The sequence below is a fragment of the Lithobates pipiens genome, unplaced genomic scaffold, assembly GCF_037356315.1.
Source record: "Lithobates pipiens isolate NorthernLeopardFrog02 unplaced genomic scaffold, aLitPip1_a1.2 Scaffold_37, whole genome shotgun sequence".
Taxonomy (NCBI): Eukaryota; Metazoa; Chordata; class Amphibia; order Anura; family Ranidae; genus Lithobates; species Lithobates pipiens.
In genome coordinates, this window is record NW_027507825.1 from 1,261,673 (window position 1) to 1,284,773 (window position 23,101).

A 23,101-nucleotide genomic window follows, 5' to 3' on the forward strand; every position below is an offset into this window, starting at 1 on the left:
ATCATAAACCACCCGAGGAACAAATTATACACCCCCCAACAAGGTCCAAATCATACATCACCCCACGTGGCACAAATCATAGTAGTGTTACTTTTCCATTTCAAAGGTGATCTCCGGTCGCAGCATACACTCTCATTGTATAACATCAGCATTGTAACAACAATACATCAATACTTATCACTGACAATCCAATATAAGATGACTGGAAGAATCTCCTTTCATGGTGTGAGTGCTGCCTGACTACTGGCCTTCTCTTTCCACAACTTCCTGAACTCCCAGCATGCTTTGCAGCTTCTCCTCCATTTCTAAGGACTACATTTCCCATGATACCTTGCTGATTCCTGTACAGACTTCGCCTGAAGCTCCTCCCCTCAGAAGGCGGGCTCTGAAATGTGTGACACAGCAGTGCCTCCTCACAGGGCATAGTGACTCCGTGTCCCAGAATTCCAGGAAGGACATGTGTGGGGTCTCCTTCAGAGTGACAGGAGGAGGCTGGAGATCATTGGAGGACAATGTAGGGATGAAGATCAGATTTTGATACGAGATATTTAACTAAAGACATGAATTTCCACTGCTCATTACTCGGCTGCTGTGTGATGGGTATAAGGAATGGAGATGAGTAGCGCAGTCTGCGTATAAATTAAATATTTCTTCACTTCAATCCATCAAACCAAATATTCGGTCGTATTGCCGCTCACATCAGACGCGTCTCCCATCGCGCTCAGGAAGAGGACAAAAAGCTGAACATGAATGATAGATGAGCGCGCCGCCGATGGCGGTACAAAGCGCAGCTGATATGGGGGCGCTCTGTCTATATCCTCCAGGCGCTCATCTCATCTTCTGTCACATTTCAGGTGTGAAGTATAAACGATCAATTCTAATGGAGGAGACTCCCAGATCTCATTTATCTGGGATTGTGTCTGAACTGGGGGAGCAGAGCGACGCGTTTCACAAACAGCGGACCGGATTCCAACATACCCACATCCTCATATCTGTACCCCAGAATTGTATCTATTCTCTGTACCCCAAAACCGTATCCGATAAATTGTATCTATTGTAAGCCCCTCCACTGGAGCCGCACATTGTATTGGCTGCTGGGACTGGATGCCGGATCTCCGGGACTGTAAATTCACCTCCCCCTGATTGAGACATTATCCATAACTCCCCTACCGGGGCATATTCACTGGAGGGATCACCACACTGATCCCCATCACCCCTCCCCCGGACGCCATGACCCACCTTTGCCCTAAAACTGACCTCCTGGCCCCCCAATGGTCTGGCCTCTCTATGGTCCTATACGGACAGAGTGTGTTACCTTGTGTCCTTCATATCTCTTCCTCTTGTTCATCTTGTAGGGGGGATGGGCGGAGAATAAAGCGATGTAGTTCCCATTGGTCTGTGCGATAAAAATGTTCTCCTGGGGGTGCAGGGCGAGGCTGGGACAGGTGTAACCGCTCCTGAAATACCCGAGAAATAATCTTACTGCACAATGCCACATTATCCATCCATCCCTCCATCCCGATCTCCATCTAGTCATCCATCCATCCCGATCTCCATCTAGTCATCCATCCATCCCGATCTCCATCTAGTCATCCATCCATCCCGATCTCCATCTAGTCATCCATCCATCCCTCCATCCGATCTCCATCTAGTCATCCATCCATCCCTCCATCCCGATCTCCATCTAGTCATCCATCCATCCCTCCATCCCGATCTCCATCTAGTCATCCATCCATCCCTCCACCTAGTCATCCATCCATCCCTCCACCTAGTCATCCATCCATCCCTCCATCCCGATCTCCATCTAGTCATCCATTTATCTATATCACCTTCCCTCCATCCATCCTCTCTATCTCCACCTATCCCTCCATTTATCTATATCACCTTCCCTCCATCCATCCCTATCGCCATCTATACATCCATCCATCCATCCCTCTGATCCATATCACCTTCCCTCCATCCATCCATCTATATCACTTGATCTCCATCCACCACTCCTCTCATCTCATCCTCCTCTGATCCATTCATATCTCTACCTCCATTCATTCTTCTCTCTATCCTCACCCATCCCCCTACATCTCTCTGCAGCACCACCCTCCTTCTCCTCCTCCATTCATTCCCTCATTCTCATATATAACCCCCCCCCCCCCCAGGACTGTATAGCAGTCGGATTCATATACCCCCACAATTATTTATATATAAACACAACAATGATAACTTTATTTGTACAAAACCATATATACATAACACATCACCTGGATATGGAGTTATATGAAACCGACTATCACCCCCTCCCCCACCCTTCATATATCACTGACAGGTTGATATAAATAATAATTAGAATTAACCCCATCATGTCCCCACTACTCTGATCAAAGCTCTTCTTCAGGGATAATATAAGACGTATAATCAGAGGTCTCATCATGGACATAAGCCCGGGCTTCTTTATAAACGTACTGTGTTTGTATCGGATGAGTAAACAAACATCGGAATGGGGGCATCACCCCCTGGGACATGTGAGGGGCCACCGCCAACAATGGAGGAACCACAGGAGAGGACCAAGCCTATTCCAGCAGATAGAAAAGTCTCTTAGTTGTGTGGAATGTTCTCCAGAAGGTTTCCACCGAATGGATCCTCGATGGGCTGTTATGACGAAAAAACACTTCCTGCATGAAACGCGTTAACACCTACTGCTGTCATAATAGACGTGGGATCTGTGCTTACTCTGTGTACAGATCTTATCTAATAAAGTTTATGTTTTCTGTTATAATGGGAGTGCGGTCAACCCATACGTTCTACAGATGGGGAATCTTGCATGGGCTGCCTTAGTTCCAATAGGAGAATGGCCCAAGGGAGGGGGGGAGGGGTTGTAGAACCCCCTGCTAGGAGGTCTGAAGAAGACCAGAGATCAAACTGAATGGATAGACTTGGCTGCAGTCTGGCTCCAGGTCGCGGCCTCTAGGGTCTCACAGCTCACAGTAGACTACAGGAGAAGGAAGCAGCAGGCTGGAACGACAAGGATAGTAAGGGGATAAGGCAGAGGTCAGGGCAACTAGCAGACAGGAACAACAGAGGACACGTCAAAGGTTCAGGGTCACAGGCAGACAGGGATGGTCAGGGACATGCAAAAGGTCAAGGTCAGAGCAGACAGGAATCATAGAGAACACGTCAAGGTCAGTAATAGAGACAAACAGGAAACAGGAAGTCAAACACACAAAGGAATACACAATGGTTGATCAGCACCGCTGGCTTGCAGTGCACAGGTTAATATAGAGCTCCCTGATAGGGCCTGGGGTGGAGCCATGCTTAGAAGAGAGGTTATAAAAACCACCAGGTGGAAGTGGCTGGCCTCTTAGTCTGAACACATGAGGAGAGGTAAGCAAACACAGGAAGATCACTGCATAACCATGACAGTACCCTCCCTCTTACGAGGCCTCCCCCTCCCCCGCCTGGGTCCAGGCTTAAAGGGAAACTCCAGATGGAACCTCCTCAACAGACGAGGAGCAAAGACCTCAGATGCAGTGATCCAAGACCTCTCCTCAGGGCCAAACCCTTTCCAATGTACGAGGTCACCTGTATTGGAGGGGGGGGGGGGGGGGTGGCAATGGCAGCCCAGTCTCACCTCATCTGTATGGGGGGTGGGAATGGCAGCCCAGTCTCACCTCAATTGTATGGGGGGGGGCAATGGCAGCCCAGTCTCACCTCATCTGTATTGGGGGAAAGGTGCAATGGCAGCCCAGTCTCACCTCACCTGTATTGGGGGATGGGGGGTGCAATGGCAGCCCAGTCTCACCTCACCTGTATGGGGGGTGCAATGGCAGCCCAGTCTCACCTCACCCGTATTGGGGGGAGTGCAATGGCAGCCCAGTCTCACCTCACCTGTATGGGGGGGGGGGGCAATGGCAGCCCAGTCTCACCTCACCTCTATGGGGGGGGGAGTGGCAATGGCAGCCCAGTCTCACCTCACCTGTATGGGGGGGGCGGCAATGGCAGCCCAGTCTCACCTCACCTCTATGGGGGGGGGCGGCAATGACAGCCCAGTCTCACCTCACCCATATGGGGGGGGTGGCAATGGCAGCCCAGTCTCACCTCACCTGTATGGGGGGGGCGGCAATGGCAGCCCAGTCTCACCTCACCTCTATGGGGGGGGGGCGGCAATGACAGCCCAGTCTCACCTCACCCGTATGGGGGGGTGGCAATGGCAGCGCAGTCTCTCCTCACCTGTATGGGGGGGTGGCAATGGCAGCCCAGTCTCTCCTCACCTGTATGGAGAGGACGGCAATGGCCGCCTCCTTGTTCCCTTCAAGGCGCTCTATTCAAGCAATGTTGACATGAAAGTCAAGGCGGCCTCCTCCGTCTCCTCCATCCTCTGGTTGACTCGCGCAGAATGTACACATTTAATAGACCCTCAGGGATCACAATCAACAAATAATCCTCAGCACAGCGTCGCGCTCCGCGCAGAGAGACGGGAAATATTAATGGGTTCTACTAGAAGAACACGAGTTATTTTCCACATGGCAGACTCCAGAGAACTGCTCATTATATGGAGGACCATCGCCGCGCCTGATTGGGAGGACATCTTTCTAAAAGATTTTCTTTTTAACGGGGGATGTTCTAGAAATGGAGCAGACACCAACCATGGAAGCCTCCAACACTGAGGTGGGGATAAACAAAGATGGCGGCACCTGTGTCATGGTGCCACGGACATCGTCATGATAGAACAGAACACACCGCCCTCGGACCCCCCGCATTACATAGAACACTGGGGGTGGGGAAGGTACCCGCTGATGAAAATTTGAGTCCGGTGGTTCCCTTTTTTTCACTCGGGTACTCCTTGGCATACCATTACCATTACCTTAAATTATACCCCCCTTGGGGGTGGGGTGGGGCAGAGTAGGGGGGGAGGGTTGATCGCACCAAAACATATTTAACAGGTCCTAATGTCAGTGCAGACTTCTGCTCAGACCACGAGAGGGGGGGGGGGGGACTCCATCTTAAGCCCAGCTCAGCCAATCAGAGAGTGGACAGGAGGTGGGGCCCCGAGCAGGAGGAGGCCCCAATACATTGAATTTCCACATTTGGGTGCGGTACACCAATCTTCTCATCCAACTATGGCAAACAGTCCGTCGGAAAGCAAACCCTGGCCAGCCAATCAGGGGGAGGCCAAGAGGTGACCTCACTATATATCTGAAAGCTGGGTCCAGCTCTCTGCATCCGACCGCAGCTTCTGTGTGAATGAAGTCTGCAAACATCAGCTGCGGGCTTCATTCATAAAAACCTATGTTGTAGCACCACTTGTGTGCAGAGAAACCATGATGAATTCCTCGCCCTCTCCCCATTGGGTGCCACTTCCTGTCTCTCAAATCTCCCCAACCACCGGGACAGGAAATGAGGAGAAATATCCCCCATGAACACACAGCAATCAATACCAGGGAATAAAGAAGAGCACCGCACCATCGGCTTTGAGTCTAAACCTATTCTATATGGCACCTCAAGCCCCGATAATGGGGCTACCTTTTACCCCACCCCCTTCCCAAAAACACGCGACTGATTTGTCATCTTGGATCATTTAATTACTTCTGTTCTTCACGATCCACGGCCAATCGATCTTCTTCTCTCATAATTCCTGAATTCTATCAGAGGACGTCGAATCGGCCATTTCAGGCTCAAAAAGTGGCCCACTGGAGCCTCCATAAGAGACCTTCCCGGGCAAGACCCCCAGATCCCGTCCTCATAGTACACCAATCAAAGCCTGCCAGGGGGTCTGACCCCTCCACCCTTCTTTTTAAAAGCCCGTTATATACACCAAATAAAATGACAACGTGAAAACAAAAAAACTTACATGGAATATCTGATTAGATATTTTGGCAGCTGTGCCGAAATCCCAGGCAATAACGGTGCGGTCAGCGGAGTCCCGGCTCACGCAGTCTGTTGTGCTGACAAATTCCTTCCCCCCGGGGAGGAAGAGGACAGCGAAGTGTTGCTGCACCGAGGCTTTATACACATGGATCACCTGAAAGAGGAAGATCTCATTATTAGCTGCTGTTCAGAGCACTGAGGTTTATACCCCGTACCCCGCATTGTGTTCCAATTCATGGTGTTCAGTATGGATGAGGTCAGGACTCTGTGCAGGACACTCGAGTTCCTCCACACCAAACTGGTCGCACCATGTCTATGTGGAGCTGGCTTTGTACACGGGGGGGGGGGGGGCACAGTCATGTCTTTATGGAGATGGCTTTGTACATGGGGGGGGGGCACAGTCATGTCTATGTGGAGCTGGCTTTGTACACGGGGGGGGGCACAGTCATGTCTTTATGGAGCTGGCTTTGTACATGGGGGGGGGGGGGCACAGTCATGTCTTTATGGAGCTGGCTTTGTACACGGGGGGGGGGCACAGTCATGTCTTTATGGAGCTGGCTTTGTACACGGGGGGGGGGGGCACAGTCATGTCTTTATGGAGCTGGCTTTGTACACGGGGGGGGGGGCACAGTCATGTCTTTATGGAGCTGGCTTTGTACATGGGGGGGGGCACAGTCATGTCTTTATAGAGCTGGCTTTGTACATGGGGGGGGCACAGTCATGTCTTTATAGAGCTGGCTTTGTACATGGGGGGGGCACAGTCATGTCTTTATGGAGCTGGCTTTGTACATGGGGGGGTACAGTCATGTCTTTATGGAGCTGGCTTTGTACGGGGGGGGGGGGCGCAGTCATGTCTTTATAGAGCTGGCTTTGTACATGGGGGGGCACAGTCATGTCTTTATGGAGCTGGCTTTGTACAAGGGGGGGGGCACAGTCATGTCTTTATAGAGCTGGCTTTGTACATGGGGGGCACAGTCATGTCTTTATAGAGCTGGCTTTGTACATGGGGGGGCACAGTCATGTCTTTATGGAGATGGCTTTGTACATGGGGGGGCACAGTCATGTCTTTATGGAGATGGCTTTGTACATGGGGGGGGGCACAGTCATGTCTTTATGGAGATGGCTTTGTACATGGGGGGGGCACAGTCATGTCTTTATGGAGATGGCTTTGTACAAGGGGGGGGGGCACAGTCATGTCTTTATAGAGCTGGCTTTGTACATGGGGGGGGCACAGTCATGTCTTTATGGAGCTGGCTTTGTACACGGGGGGGGGGCACAGTCATGTCTTTATGGAGATGGCTTTGTACATGGGGGGGGTACAGTCATGTCTTTATGGAGATGGCTTTGTACATGGGGGGGGGGGCGCAGTCATGGTGGAATAGAAAAGGGTCTTCACCAACCTATTACCACAAGATTGGAAGAGCACCATTGTCTGCAATGTCTTTGTATGATGGAGGATCACAGGACCCTTCACTGGAGACCCCTGAACTTGGGTGGGGGTAGGGGGGGTTCACATACATTTGGTCACATTATATACAATATATAGATATTCTTTTATACGGACACATTTTGCTTCCTCAGCGGAAATGAAGAAAAATGACTCTTCGGGGCCTTCAGTGTAAACTGTCCACACTGTACATTCAACCCGCAAGTAAATGGATGACACTAATAAGCACTTTAAGACGGAGCGATCGTCTCTGCCTTTCAGGGGAGTATCGCTGCTCATCGCTTTCATCCACAGCCAATTACAGGCTATGATATTTCCAGGAATGACAGTTGGACTTCTGTCTAGGGAAGCAATAAAGGAGCGGGAGAAAAATACCACCGCCGTGTGACAGAGCGCTGGCCGAGACTGCGATCGACCTTCACCACATTCACCACCTTCACCACATTCACTACCTGCATCACATTCACTACCTGCATCACATTCACCACATTCACCACCTGCATCACATTCACCACATTCACCACCTGTACCACATTCACCATTCACCACCTGCATCACATTCACCACATTCACCACCTGCATCACATTCACCACCTGCATCACATTCACCACATTCGCCACCTTCACCACATTCGCCACATTCACCACCTGTCCTGCCGCCATACAATTCACAACCACTGGCCGGAGACCAAGCAGCAGGATCAGGCAATAGAAAACAAAGCACATCTCTGTCACTGGATAAAGTGGACCCGTCACATCCCAGGACTATTCACAGTATATGAAAAAGATATACAGTGCCTGGAAAAAGTATTCATACCCCCCGACATTTCCCCACATTTTGTTACAACCAAAACCATAAATGTATTTTATTGGGATTTTATGTGATGGACCAACACAAAGTGTCACATAATTGTGAAGTGGAAGGAAAATGATAAATGATACAAATAAATATGTGAAAAGTGTGGGGGGGAGGGGCATTTGTATGGCGCCCCCTTTACTCTGATACCCCTCACTAAAATCTAGTGGGACCAATTGCCTTCAGAAGTCATCTAATTAGTAAATAGAGCCCACCTGTGTGTAATTTAATTTCAGTATAAATACAGCTGTTCTATGAAGCCCTCAGAGGTTTGTTGGAGAACCTTAGTGAACAAACAGCATCATGAAGGCCAAGGAACACACCAGACAGGTCAGGGATGAAGAAGTATAAAGCAGGGTTGGGTTATAAAAAGATCTGAGCTCTGTTCAATCCATCATCGGAAAATGGAAAGAGTATGGGCACAACTGCAAACCTACCAAGACATGGCTGTCCACCTAAACTGACCGGGCCGGGCAAGGGGAGCATTCATCAGAGAAGAGCCAAGAGGTCCATGGTAACTCTGGAGGAGCTGCAGAGATCCACAGCTCAGGGGGGAGAATCTGTCCACAGGACAACTATTAGTCGTCTCTCCACAAATCTGCCCTTTATGGAAGAGTGACAAGAAGAAAGACATTGGAGGAAGAAAGTCATAAGAAGTCCTGTTTGTAGTTTGTGAGAAGCCATGTGGGGGAGGGGGCAGCAAACATGTGGAAGAAGGTGATCTGGTCAGAGGAGACCAAAATTCTACTTTATGGCCTAAAAGCAAAACGCTATGTGTGGGGAAAACTAACACCGCCCATCCCCCGAACACACCATCCCCACCGTGAGACATGGTGGTGGCAGCATCATGTGGTGGGGATGGTTTTCTTCAGCAGGGACAGGGAAGCTGGTCAGAGGTGATGGGAAGATGGATGGAGACAAATACAGGACAATCTTAGAAGAAAACCTGTTAGAGTCGGCAAAAGACTTGAGACCGGGGCGGAGGTTCCCCTTCCAGCAGGACAACGACCCGAAACATCCAGCCAGAGCTACAATGGAATGGTTTACATCAAAGCATATTCATGTGTTAGAATGGCCCAGTCACAGTCCAGACCTAAATCCCATTGAGAATCTGTGGGGAGACTTGAAAATTGCTGATCACAGACGCTCTCCATCCAATCTGACAGAGCGCGAGATATTCTACAAAGAAGAAGAATGGCCAGAAATGTCCTCTCTAGATGGGCAAAGCTGGTAGAGACATCCCCAAAAAGACTTGTAGAGAAAGGGGGTTCTACAAAGTATTGACTCCGGGGGGCGCCATACAAATGCCCCTCCCCCACACTTTTCACAGATTTATTTGTATCATTTATCATTTTCTTTCCACTTCACAATTATGTGACACTTTGTGTTGGTCCATCACATAAAATCCCAATAAAATACATTTATGGTTTTCTGGATGTAACAAAATGTGGGGAATGTCAGGGGGTATGAATACTTTTTCACTATATAAACAAAGATTACATATAGTGACATCCACAACAGAAGAGATCTCCGGTGTCTCTTACCTCCCCTCCATTCCCTTTAATAGAAGAGGTATTATACCCCCCTCTCCGGTGTCTCGTACCTCCTCTCCATTCCCTTTAATAGAAGAGGTATTATACCCCCCTCTCCGGTGTCCTGTGTCTCCTACCTCCTCTCCATTCCCTTTAATAGAAGAGGTATTATACCCCCCTCTCCGGTGTCTCGTACCTCCTCTCCATTCCCTTTAATAGAAGAGGTATTATACCCCCCTCTCCGGTGTCCTGTGTCTCCTACCTCCTCTCCATTCCCTGTAATAGAAGAGGTATTATACCCCCCTCTCCAGTGTCCTGTGTCTCCTACCTCCTCTCCATTCCCTTTAATAGAAGAGGTATTATACCCCCCTCTCCGGTGTCTCGTACCTCCTCTCCATTCCCTTTAATAGAAGAGGTATTATACCCCCCTCTCCGGTGTCCTGTGTCTCCTACCTCCCCTCCATTCCCTGTAATAGAAGAGGTATTATACCCCCCTCTCCAGTGTCCTGTGTCTCCTACCTCCTCTCCATTCCCTTTAATAGAAGAGGTATTATACCCCCCTCTCCGGTGTCTCGTACCTCCTCTCCATTCCCTTTAATAGAAGAGGTATTATACCCCCCTCTCCGGTGTCTCGTACCTCCCCTCCATTCCCTGTAATAGAAGAGGTATTATACCCCCCTCTCCAGTGTCCTGTGTCTCCTACCTCCCCTCCATTCCCTGTAATAGAAGAGGTATTATACCCCCCTCTCCGGTGTCCTGTGTCTCCAACCTCCCCTCCATTCCCTGTAATAGAAGAGGTATTATACCCCCCTCTCCGGTGTCCTGTGTCTCCTACCTCCCCTCCATTCCCTGTAATAGAAGAGGTATTATACCCCCCTCTCCGGTGTCCTGTGTCTCCAACCTCCCCTCCATTCCCTGTAATAGAAGAGGTATTATACCCCCCTCTCCGGTGTCCTGTGTCTCCTACCTCCTCTCCATTCCCTTTAATAGAAGAGGTATTATACCCCCCTCTCTCCGGTGTCCTGTGTCTCCTACCTCCTCTCCATTCCCTTTAATAGAAGAGGTATTATACCCCCCTCTCCGATGTCCTGTGTCTCCTACCTCCCCTCCATTCCCTGTAATAGAAGAGGTATTATACCCCCCTCTCCGGTGTCCTGTGTCTCCAACCTCCCCTCCATTCCCTGTAATAGAAGAGGTATTATACCCCCCTCTCCGGTGTCCTGTGTCTCCTACCTCCTCTCCATTCCCTTTAATAGAAGAGGTATTATACCCCCCTCTCCGATGTCCTGTGTCTCCTACCTCCCCTCCATTCCCTGAAATAGAAGAGGTATTATACCCCCCTCTCCGATGTCCTGTGTCTCCTACCTCCCCTCCATTCCCTGTAATAGAAGAGGTATTATACCCTCCTCTCCGGTGTCCTGTGTCTACTACCTCCTCTCCATTCCCTGTAATAGAAGAGGTATTATACCCCCCTCTCCGGTGTCCTGTGTCTCCTACCTCCCCTCCATTCCCTTTAATAGAAGAGGTATTATACCCCCCTCTCCAGTGTCCTGTGTCTCCTATCTCCCCTCCATTCCCTGTAATAAAGAGGTATTATACCCCCCTCTCCGGTGTCCTGTGTCTCTTACCTCCTCTCCATTTCCTGTAATAGAAGAGGTATTATACCCCCCTCTCCAGTGTCCTGTGTCTCCTACCTCCCCTCCATTCCCTGTAATAGAAGAGGTATTATACCCTCCTCTCCGGTGTCCTGTGTCTCCTACCTCCCCTCCATTCCCTTTAATAGAAGAGGTATTATACCCCCCTCTCCGGTGTCCTGTGTCTCCAACCTCCCCTCCATTCCCTGTAATAGAAGAGGTATTATACCCCCCCTCTCCGGTGTCCTGTGTCTCCTACCTCCCCTCCATTCCCTGTAATAGAAGAGGTATTATACCCCCCTCTCCAGTGTCCTGTGTCTCCTACCTCCTCTCCATTCCCTGTAATAGAAGAGGTATTATACCCCCTTCTCCAGTGTCCTGTGTCTCCTACCTCCCCTCCATTCCCTGTAATAGAAGAGGTATTATACCCCCCTCTCCGGTGTCCAGTGTCTCCTACCTCCTCTCCATTCCCTGTAATAGAAGAGGTATTATACCCCCCTCTCCGGTGTCCTGTGTCTCCTACCTCCTCTCCATTCCCTGTAATAGAAGAGGTATTATACCCCCCTCTCCAGTGTCCTGTGTCTCCTACCTCCCCTCCATTCCCTGTAATAGAAGAGGTATTATACCCCCCTCTCCGGTGTCCTGTGTCTCCTACCTCCTCTCCATTCCCTGTAATAGAAGAGGTATTATACCCCCCTCTCCGGTGTCCTGTGTCTCCTACCTCCTCTCCATTCCCTGTAATAGAAGAGGTATTATACCCCCCTCTCCGATGTCCTGTGTCTCCTACCTCCCCTCCATTCCCTGTAATAGAAGAGGTATTATACCCTCCTCTCCGGTGTCCTGTGTCTCCTACCTCCTCTCCATTCCCTGTAATAGAAGAGGTATTATACCCCCCTCTCCGGTGTCCTGTGTCTCCTACCTCCCCTCCATTCCCTTTAATAGAAGAGGTATTATACCCCCCTCTCCAGTGTCCTGTGTCTCCTATCTCCCCTCCATTCCCTGTAATAAAGAGGTATTATACCCCCCTCTCCGGTGTCCTGTGTCTCTTACCTCCTCTCCATTTCCTGTAATAGAAGAGGTATTATACCCCCCTCTCCAGTGTCCTGTGTCTCCTACCTCCCCTCCATTCCCTGTAATAGAAGAGGTATTATACCCTCCTCTCCGGTGTCCTGTGTCTCCTACCTCCCCTCCATTCCCTGTAATAGAAGAGGTATTATACCCCCCTCTCCGGTGTCCTGTGTCTCCAACCTCCCCTCCATTCCCTGTAATAGAAGAGGTATTATACCCCCCCTCTCCGGTGTCCTGTGTCTCCTACCTCCCCTCCATTCCCTGTAATAGAAGAGGTATTATACCCCCCTCTCCAGTGTCCTGTGTCTCCTACCTCCTCTCCATTCCCTGTAATAGAAGAGGTATTATACCCCCTTCTCCAGTGTCCTGTGTCTCCTACCTCCCCTCCATTCCCTGTAATAGAAGAGGTATTATACCCCCCTCTCCGGTGTCCTGTGTCTCCTACCTCCTCTCCATTCCCTGTAATAGAAGAGGTATTATACCCCCCTCTCCGGTGTCCTGTGTCTCCTACCTCCTCTCCATTCCCTGTAATAGAAGAGGTATTATACCCCCCTCTCCAGTGTCCTGTGTCTCCTACCTCCCCTCCATTCCCTGTAATAGAAGAGGTATTATACCCCCCTCTCCGGTGTCCTGTGTCTCCTACCTCCTCTCCATTCCCTGTAATAGAAGAGGTATTATACCCCCCTCTCCAGTGTCCTGTGTCTCCTACCTCCTCTCCATTCCCTGTAATAGAAGAGGTATTATACCCCCCTCTCCAGTGTCCTGTGTCTCCTACCTCCTCTCCATTCCCTGTAATAGAAGAGGTATTATACTCTCCTCTCCGGTGTCCTGTGTCTCCTACCTCCTCTCCATTCCCTTTAATAGAAGAGGTATTATACCCCCCTCTCCGATGTCCTGTGTCTCCTACCTCCCCTCCATTCCCTGTAATAGAAGAGGTATTATACCCCCCTCTCCGGTGTCCTGTGTCTCCAACCTCCCCTCCATTCCCTGTAATAGAAGAGGTATTATACCCCCCTCTCCGGTGTCCTGTGTCTCCTACCTCCTCTCCATTCCCTTTAATAGAAGAGGTATTATACCCCCCTCTCCAGTGTCCTGTGTCTCCTACCTCCTCTCCATTCCCTGTAATAGAAGAGGTATTATACTCTCCTCTCCGGTGTCCTGTGTCTCCTACCTCCTCTCCATTCCCTGTAATAGAAGAGGTATTATACCCCCCCTCTCCGGTGTCTCGTACCTCCTCTCCATTCCCTTTAATAGAAGAGGTATTATACCCCCCTCTCCGGTGTCCCGTGTCTCCTACCTCCCCTCCATTCCCTGTAATAGAAGAGGTATTATACCCCCCTCTCCGGTGTCCTGTGTCTCCTACCTCCCCTCCATTCCCTGTAATAGAAGAGGTATTGTACCCCCCTCTCCGGTGTCCTGTGTCTCCTACCTCCTCTCCATTCCCTGTAATAGAAGAGGTATTATACCCCCTCTCCGGTGTCCTGTGTCTCCAACCTCCCCTCCATTCCCTGTAATAGAAGAGGTATTATACCCCCCTCTCCGGTGTCCTGTGTCTCCTACCTCCCCTCCATTCCCTGTAATAGAAGAGGTATTATACCCCCCTCTCCGGTGTCCTGTGTCTCCAACCTCCCCTCCATTCCCTGTAATAGAAGAGGTATTATACCCCCCTCTCCGGTGTCCTGTGTCTCCTACCTCCTCTCCATTCCCTTTAATAGAAGAGGTATTATACCCCCCTCTCCGGTGTCCTGTGTCTCCTACCTCCTCTCCATTCCCTTTAATAGAAGAGGTATTATACCCCCCTCTCCGATGTCCTGTGTCTCCTACCTCCCCTCCATTCCCTGTAATAGAAGAGGTATTATACCCCCCTCTCCGGTGTCCTGTGTCTCCAACCTCCCCTCCATTCCCTGTAATAGAAGAGGTATTATACCCCCCTCTCCGGTGTCCTGTGTCTCCTACCTCCTCTCCATTCCCTTTAATAGAAGAGGTATTATACCCCCCTCTCCGGTGTCCTGTGTCTCCTACCTCCTCTCCATTCCCTTTAATAGAAGAGGTATTATACCCCCCTCTCCGATGTCCTGTGTCTCCTACCTCCCCTCCATTCCCTGAAATAGAAGAGGTATTATACCCCCCTCTCCGATGTCCTGTGTCTCCTACCTCCCCTCCATTCCCTGTAATAGAAGAGGTATTATACCCTCCTCTCCGGTGTCCTGTGTCTCCTACCTCCTCTCCATTCCCTGTAATAGAAGAGGTATTATACCCCCCTCTCCGGTGTCCTGTGTCTCCTACCTCCCCTCCATTCCCTTTAATAGAAGAGGTATTATACCCCCCTCTCCGGTGTCCTGTGTCTCCTACCTCCCCTCCATTCCCTGTAATAGAAGAGGTATTATACCCTCCTCTCCGGTGTCCTATGTCTCCTACCTCCCCTCCATTCCCTTTAATAGAAGAGGTATTATACCCCCCTCTCCGGTGTCCTGTGTCTCCTACCTCCCCTCCATTCCCTGTAATAGAAGAGGTATTATACCCCCCTCTCCAGTGTCCTGTGTCTCCTACCTCCTCTCCATTCCCTGTAATAGAAGAGGTATTATACCCCCTTCTCCAGTGTCCTGTGTCTCCTACCTCCCCTCCATTCCCTGTAATAGAAGAGGTATTATACCCCCCTCTCCGGTGTCCTGTGTCTCCTACCTCCCCTCCATTCCCTGTAATAGAAGAGGTATTATACCCCCCTCTCCAGTGTCCTGTGTCTCCTACCTCCTCTCCATTCCCTGTAATAGAAGAGGTATTATACCCCCTTCTCCAGTGTCCTGTGTCTCCTACCTCCCCTCCATTCCCTGTAATAGAAGAGGTATTATACCCCCCTCTCCGGTGTCCAGTGTCTCCTACCTCCTCTCCATTCCCTGTAATAGAAGAGGTATTATACCCCCCTCTCCGGTGTCCTGTGTCTCCTACCTCCTCTCCATTCCCTGTAATAGAAGAGGTATTATACCCCCCTCTCCAGTGTCCTGTGTCTCCTACCTCCCCTCCATTCCCTGTAATAGAAGAGGTATTATACCCCCCTCTCCGGTGTCCTGTGTCTCCTACCTCCTCTCCATTCCCTGTAATAGAAGAGGTATTATACCCCCCCTCTCCGGTGTCCTGTGTCTCCTACCTCCTCTCCATTCCCTGTAATAGAAGAGGTATTATACCCCCCTCTCCGATGTCCTGTGTCTCCTACCTCCCCTCCATTCCCTGTAATAGAAGAGGTATTATACCCTCCTCTCCGGTGTCCTGTGTCTCCTACCTCCTCTCCATTCCCTGTAATAGAAGAGGTATTATACCCCCCTCTCCGGTGTCCTGTGTCTCCTACCTCCCCTCCATTCCCTTTAATAGAAGAGGTATTATACCCCCCTCTCCAGTGTCCTGTGTCTCCTATCTCCCCTCCATTCCCTGTAATAAAGAGGTATTATACCCCCCTCTCCGGTGTCCTGTGTCTCTTACCTCCCCTCCATTTCCTGTAATAGAAGAGGTATTATACCCCCCTCTCCAGTGTCCTGTGTCTCCTACCTCCCCTCCATTCCCTGTAATAGAAGAGGTATTATACCCTCCTCTCCGGTGTCCTGTGTCTCCTACCTCCCCTCCATTCCCTGTAATAGAAGAGGTATTATACCCCCCTCTCCGGTGTCCTGTGTCTCCAACCTCCCCTCCATTCCCTGTAATAGAAGAGGTATTATACCCCCCCTCTCCGGTGTCCTGTGTCTCCTACCTCCCCTCCATTCCCTGTAATAGAAGAGGTATTATACCCCCCTCTCCAGTGTCCTGTGTCTCCTACCTCCTCTCCATTCCCTGTAATAGAAGAGGTATTATACCCCCTTCTCCAGTGTCCTGTGTCTCCTACCTCCCCTCCATTCCCTGTAATAGAAGAGGTATTATACCCCCCTCTCCGGTGTCCTGTGTCTCCTACGTCCTCTCCATTCCCTGTAATAGAAGAGGTATTATACCCCCCTCTCCGGTGTCCTGTGTCTCCTACCTCCTCTCCATTCCCTGTAATAGAAGAGGTATTATACCCCCCTCTCCAGTGTCCTGTGTCTCCTACCTCCCCTCCATTCCCTGTAATAGAAGAGGTATTATACCCCCCTCTCCGGTGTCCTGTGTCTCCTACCTCCTCTCCATTCCCTGTAATAGAAGAGGTATTATACCCCCCTCTCCAGTGTCCTGTGTCTCCTACCTCCTCTCCATTCCCTGTAATAGAAGAGGTATTATACCCCCCTCTCCAGTGTCCTGTGTCTCCTACCTCCTCTCCATTCCCTGTAATAGAAGAGGTATTATACTCTCCTCTCCGGTGTCCTGTGTCTCCTACCTCCTCTCCATTCCCTTTAATAGAAGAGGTATTATACCCCCCTCTCCGATGTCCTGTGTCTCCTACCTCCCCTCCATTCCCTGTAATAGAAGAGGTATTATACCCCCCTCTCCGGTGTCCTGTGTCTCCAACCTCCCCTCCATTCCCTGTAATAGAAGAGGTATTATACCCCCCTCTCCGGTGTCCTGTGTCTCCTACCTCCTCTCCATTCCCTTTAATAGAAGAGGTATTATACCCCCCTCTCCAGTGTCCTGTGTCTCCTACCTCCTCTCCATTCCCTGTAATAGAAGAGGTATTATACTCTCCTCTCCGGTGTCCTGTGTCTCCTACCTCCTCTCCATTCCCTGTAATAGAAGAGGTATTATACCCCCCCTCTCCGGTGTCTCGTACCTCCTCTCCATTCCCTTTAATAGAAGAGGTATTATACCCCCCTCTCCGGTGTCCCGTGTCTCCTACCTCCCCTCCATTCCCTGTAATAGAAGAGGTATTATACCCCCCTCTCCGGTGTCCTGTGTCTCCTACCTCCCCTCCATTCCCTGTAATAGAAGAGGTATTGTACCCCCCTCTCCGGTGTCCTGTGTCTCCTACCTCCTCTCCATTCCCTGTAATAGAAGAGGTATTATACCCCCCTCTCCGGTGTCCTGTGTCTCCAACCTCCCCTCCATTCCCTGTAATAGAAGAGGTATTATACCCCCCTCTCCGGTGTCCTGTGTCTCCTACCTCCCCTCCATTCCCTGTAATAGAAGAGGTATTATACCCCCCTCTCCGGTGTCCTGTGTCTCCAACCTCCCCTCCATTCCCTGTAATAGAAGAGGTATTATACCCCCCTCTCCGGTGTCCTGTGTCTCCTACCTCCTCTCCATTCCCTTTAATAGAAGAGGTATTATACCCCCCTCTCCGGTGTCCTGTGTCTCCTACCTCCTCTCCATTCCCTTTAATAGAAGAGGTATTATACCCCCCTCTCCGATGTCCTGTGTCTCCTACCTCCCCTCCATTCCCTGTAATAGAAGAGGTATTATACCCCCCTCTCCGGTGTCCTGTGTCTCCAACCTCCCCTCCATTCCCTGTAATAGAAGAGGTATTATACCCCCCTCTCCGGTGTCCTGTGTCTCCTACCTCCTCTCCATTCCCTTTAATAGAAGAGGTATTATACCCCCCTCTCCGGTGTCCTGTGTCTCCTACCTCCTCTCCATTCCCTTTAATAGAAGAGGTATTATACCCCCCTCTCCGATGTCCTGTGTCTCCTACCTCCCCTCCATTCCCTGAAATAGAAGAGGTATTATACCCCCCTCTCCGATGTCCTGTGTCTCCTACCTCCCCTCCATTCCCTGTAATAGAAGAGGTATTATACCCTCCTCTCCGGTGTCCTGTGTCTCCTACCTCCTCTCCATTCCCTGTAATAGAAGAGGTATTATACCCCCCTCTCCGGTGTCCTGTGTCTCCTACCTCCCCTCCATTCCCTTTAATAGAAGAGGTATTATACCCCCCTCTCCGGTGTCCTGTGTCTCCTACCTCCCCTCCATTCCCTGTAATAGAAGAGGTATTATACCCTCCTCTCCGGTGTCCTATGTCTCCTACCTCCCCTCCATTCCCTTTAATAGAAGAGGTATTATACCCCCCTCTCCGGTGTCCTGTGTCTCCTACCTCCCCTCCATTCCCTGTAATAGAAGAGGTATTATACCCCCCTCTCCAGTGTCCTGTGTCTCCTACCTCCTCTCCATTCCCTGTAATAGAAGAGGTATTATACTCCCTTCTCCAGTGTCCTGTGTCTCCTACCTCCCCTCCATTCCCTGTAATAGAAGAGGTATTATACCCCCCTCTCCGGTGTCCTGTGTCTCCTACCTCCTCTCCATTCCCTGTAATAGAAGAGGTATTATACCCCCCTCTCTGGTGTCCTGTGTCTCCGACCTCCTCTCCATTCCCTGTAATAGAAGAGGTATTATACCCCCCTCTCCAGTGTCCTGTGTCTCCTACCTCCCCTCCATTCCCTGTAATAGAAGAGGTATTATACCCCCCTCTCCGATGTCCTGTGTCTCCTTCCTCCCCTCCATTCCCTGTAATAGAAGAGGTATTATACCCTCCTCTCCGATGTCCTGTGTCTCCTACCTCCCCTCCATTCCCTGTAATAGAAGAGGTATTATACCCTCCTCTCCGGTGTCCTGTGTCTCCTACCTCCTCTCCATTCCCTGTAATAGAAGAGGTATTATACCCCCCTCTCCGGTGTCCTGCGCCTCCTACCTCCCCTCCATTCCCTGTAATAGAAGAGGTATTATACCCCCCTCTCCAGTGTCCTGTGTCTCCTACCTCCCCTCCATTCCCTGTAATAGAAGAGGTATTATACCCTCCTCTCCGGTGTCCTGTGTCTCCTACCTCCCCTCCATTCCCTTTAATAGAAGAGGTATTATACCCCCCTCTCCGGTGTCCTGTGTCTCCTACCTCCCCTCCATTCCCTGAAATAGAAGAGGTATTATACCCCCCCTCTCCGGTGTCCTGTGTCTCCTACCTCCCCTCCATTCCCTGTAATAGAAGAGGTATTATACCCCCCTCTCCAGTGTCCTGTGTCTCCTACCTCCTCTCCATTCCCTGTAATAGAAGAGGTATTATACCCCCCTCTCCAGTGTCCTGTGTCTCCTACCTCCCCTCCATTCCCTGTAATAGAAGAGGTATTATACCCCCCTCTCCGGTGTCCTGTGTCTCCTACCTCCTCTCCATTCCCTGTAATAGAAGAGGTATTATACCCCCCTCTCCAGTGTCCTGTGTCTCCTACCTCCCCTCCATTCCCTGTAATAGAAGAGGTATTATACCCCCCTCTCCGGTGTCCTGTGTCTCCTACCTCCTCTCCATTCCCTGTAATAGAAGAGGTATTATACCCCCCTCTCCGGTGTCCTGTGTCTCCTACCTCCTCTCCATTCCCTGTAATAGAAGAGGTATTATACCCCCCTCTCCAGTGTCCTGTGTCTCCTACCTCCTCTCCATTCCCTGTAATAGAAGAGGTATTATACTCTCCTCTCCGGTGTCCTGTGTCTCCTACCTCCTCTCCATTCCCTGTAATAGAAGAGGTATTATACCCCCCTCTCCAGTGTCCTGTGTCTCCTACCTCCCCTCCATTCCCTGTAATAGAAGAGGTATTATACCCCCCTCTCCAGTGTCCTGTGTCTCCTACCTCCTCTCCATTCCCTGTAATAGAAGAGGTATTATACTCTCCTCTCCGGTGTCCTGTGTCTCCTACCTCCTCTCCATTCCCTGTAATAGAAGAGGTATTATACCCCCCTCTCCAGTGTCCTGTGTCTCCTACCTCCTCTCCATTCCCTGTAATAGAAGAGGTATTATACCCCCCTCTCCGGTGTCCTGTGTCTCCTACCTCCTCTCCATTCCCTGTAATAGAAGAGGTATTATACCCCCCTCTCCAGTGTCCTGTGTCTCCTACCTCCTCTCCATTCCCTGTAATAGAAGAGGTATTATACCCCCCTCTCCGATGTCCTGTGTCTCCTACATCCCCTCCATTCCCTGTAATAGAAGAGGTATTATACCCCCCTCTCCTGTGTCTCCTACATCCCCTCCATTCCCTGTAATAGAAGAGGTATTATACCCCCCTCTCCGGTGTCCTGTGTCTCCTACCTCCTCTCCATTCCCTGTAATAGAAGAGGTATTATACCCCCTCTCCGGTGTCCTGTGTCTCCTACATCCCCTCCATTCCCTGTAATAGAAGAGGTATTATACCCCCCTCTCCTGTGTCTCCTACATCCCCTCCATTCCCTGTAATAGAAGAGGTATTATACCCCCCTCTCCGGTGTCCTGTGTCTCCTACCTCCTCTCCATTCCCTGTAATAGAAGAGGTATTAGACCCCCCTCTCCAGGTGTCCTGTGTCTCCTACCTCCCCTCCATTCCCTGTAATAGAAGAGGTATTATACCCCCCTCTCCTGTGTCTCCTACCTCCCCTCCCTTCCCTGTAATAGAAGAGGTATTATACCCCCCTCTCCTGTGTCTCCTACCTCCCCTCCATTCCCTGTAATAGAAGAGGTATTAGACCCCCCTCTCCGGTGTCCTGTGTCTCCTACCTCCCCTCCATTCTCTGTAAAAGAAGAGGTATTATACCCTCCTCCCCCATCCTCTATCTCCTGCCCGGGTGCGATCTGCTCCATAGGCTGGTGACCATTGAAGGAGAGGAGATCTGGGGATACTCGTAGGGCTCGTGTTGGGGTGCCGATGAAGACATTGTGCCGTGTGATTGGTCACCCCGGCAGTACGATCGATGTTGGAGGGTTTATCCCGCTCTTCTCTCAGACGATCCGCCGCCGTGTCCTATTTACACTAACAAGCCGAGTCCTTTAATTCGGAGATCCGGCGGGGCCGGCGCTCGCCGGCGGGGCTATAATTAGACGCAGAACAATTGCTGTGGAAGTCGCTTTGTGTGCGTCTATTGATCCGGCGGTAATTGGAGGTCAGCGCTTCTGTCTGGCTTTCGATTGGCAGAGCTCATGAAGGTCAGAAGTTCCGGCGACTTTCCATCTACAATTCTCGGATCACCAGCCTTCCGTCGCTTAGAAACCGGCGCGGCAAAACTCCCGCCAATTTTTTTTGGGGGGGGAGTTTATTGTATAGAGTGCACACCGCGTCGGCACAACCCGCCTTCCTCAAGGGCAGACAACGGACGCGCTTTATAAAACGCACCATGAAGACCGGCGCCAAGGCTCCCGAATCTACAGAACTCAAATATGGGAGCCGCCGACTCCGACTTACGAGACCCCAAATCCAGGCTGTGTGTAAAACGGGACAAGTGTGGGGGATGGGCGGCCTCTTCCCGCGTCTCATGAGACGGCGCAGTCCGGGGGTGGCTTATGCTTGTTTTACTCCCAGCGGACGTTCAGCAAGGATGCAGACTGCACTGTCAGATGTATGAAATTCAAGGATTAGAAAATAGATGATAAGAAATCATTTCTATTCATCTGCTAAATAATAAAGTGCATGTCAAGACAACGCTTTTTACATTTTGGATAGAGTGGGGAACCACTACAACCCCTGTCGGGTTTTTACAACTTTGTTACACGGTGTCGGCCTCCTGCAGTCCCTGTACAGAAGAGCTTAAACTTGGAGGGGGGGGAGGAAGCAGCACAATGAGCCAATCAGTGCAGACAAGAAGCATGCTGATAGGAGAAGAGATCAGAGTGACAAAAAGATGAGCTCATCACTGCGCTGCTTCTCCCTTCACTGTCCAGTCACAGGCTGGGGGCGGGCTTCGGGGGGGACCCGGGCTCAGAGGCAGTGGGTTGAATGGTTCTGGCCATCAGACTGAGGACATCTAGTGGCAGAAAATAATTACTGCGGGGGAAATCTGTGGATTGAAGGTGAATTCTGCAGCAAACGCAGCTTTTCCCTTATGGATAATGTATTGTGATCTTGTCATTTGCAGCCGGAGTTCTGCTTTAAGATTTCTCCCCGTTTCCAGTCGGGACAAAAGTGATAGAAAATCTCACCAATAGGAATAGATGGCGGGAAGGAGGGAGGGGGGGGTGTTAAAACCTCTTTCATTGCCGTCTAGGCGGGTGACAGCCACACACCTCATTCATTTAACAGGTGTCACCAGGACAGGAAGTGAGGGAAAATCTCCCCCATGGTGTCAGGGACGGACGTGTTCCCTCCCCCGGGGGATTTGATTGAAGTGTACAGCGAACAATAAAAGTTGCGTGTTTTGGCGTTTTTCATGTCGCAGGCGGGCGGCGCGCCCGACTTCCCGTCACGGTAAATTACCTCTCTGCACCTTATTTGGTGGATTTTAATGGTAAATGTAATTACTGCAGCAGATGGAAGAGCTGGAAATAATGAGGTCAAACAAAGGGAGGCTCAGGGGGGTGACCGGAGGCTCCTACTAGAAACAATTACCTCCCGCCATTTACCCCGGCGGAATATCACTCGCTATCCGGCCCTAATGTGCACAAATGGTTGCCATGGAAACTAAGGATTTGGTACTTGGCTTAGTAAACCATTATCCTGTTATTGCCGCTTAAATTCCCCGTATTGTATGATAAACTGTTGACGAGCCCCTCTGCCTCCTTCCTCCCCACTAATGCGCGGCGCAGAGCTCCGTACAATGAGTTCCTATAGAGAGCAGTTACTGCAGAGCTCAGCCAAGACATTGAATATTACCCCCCGGAGCCAGAATACAAACTGCCCCCGAGGACCGGACACCGTCCTTCTATACAGGGACCTGATGGACACAAAGTATATATATATATATATATATATATATATATATATATATATATATATATATATATATATATATATATATATATAATACACACACATGTATACATATACACATCATAATTCGTTCCAGAAGAATGCTTGTACTCCAAAGAACTCGTATATCA

At 50.4% G+C, this 23,101-nt stretch overlaps 1 protein-coding gene across 1 annotated transcript in view; it reads right to left on the reverse strand.

Annotated features, from left to right (window-relative positions):
- Positions 1-23,101, reverse strand: part of WDR25 (WD repeat domain 25) — a 92,366-nt gene that overhangs the window by 13,359 nt on the left and 55,906 nt on the right. Inside the window, exons 5-6 of the mRNA XM_077466812.1 lie at positions 5,839-6,013; positions 1,316-1,557 (exon numbers count right to left, since the gene is read on the reverse strand). Of these exons, the coding sequence (XP_077322938.1) occupies positions 1,316-1,557; positions 5,839-6,013 (417 nt within the window). The remainder of the gene's footprint in view (positions 1-1,315; positions 1,558-5,838; positions 6,014-23,101) is intronic.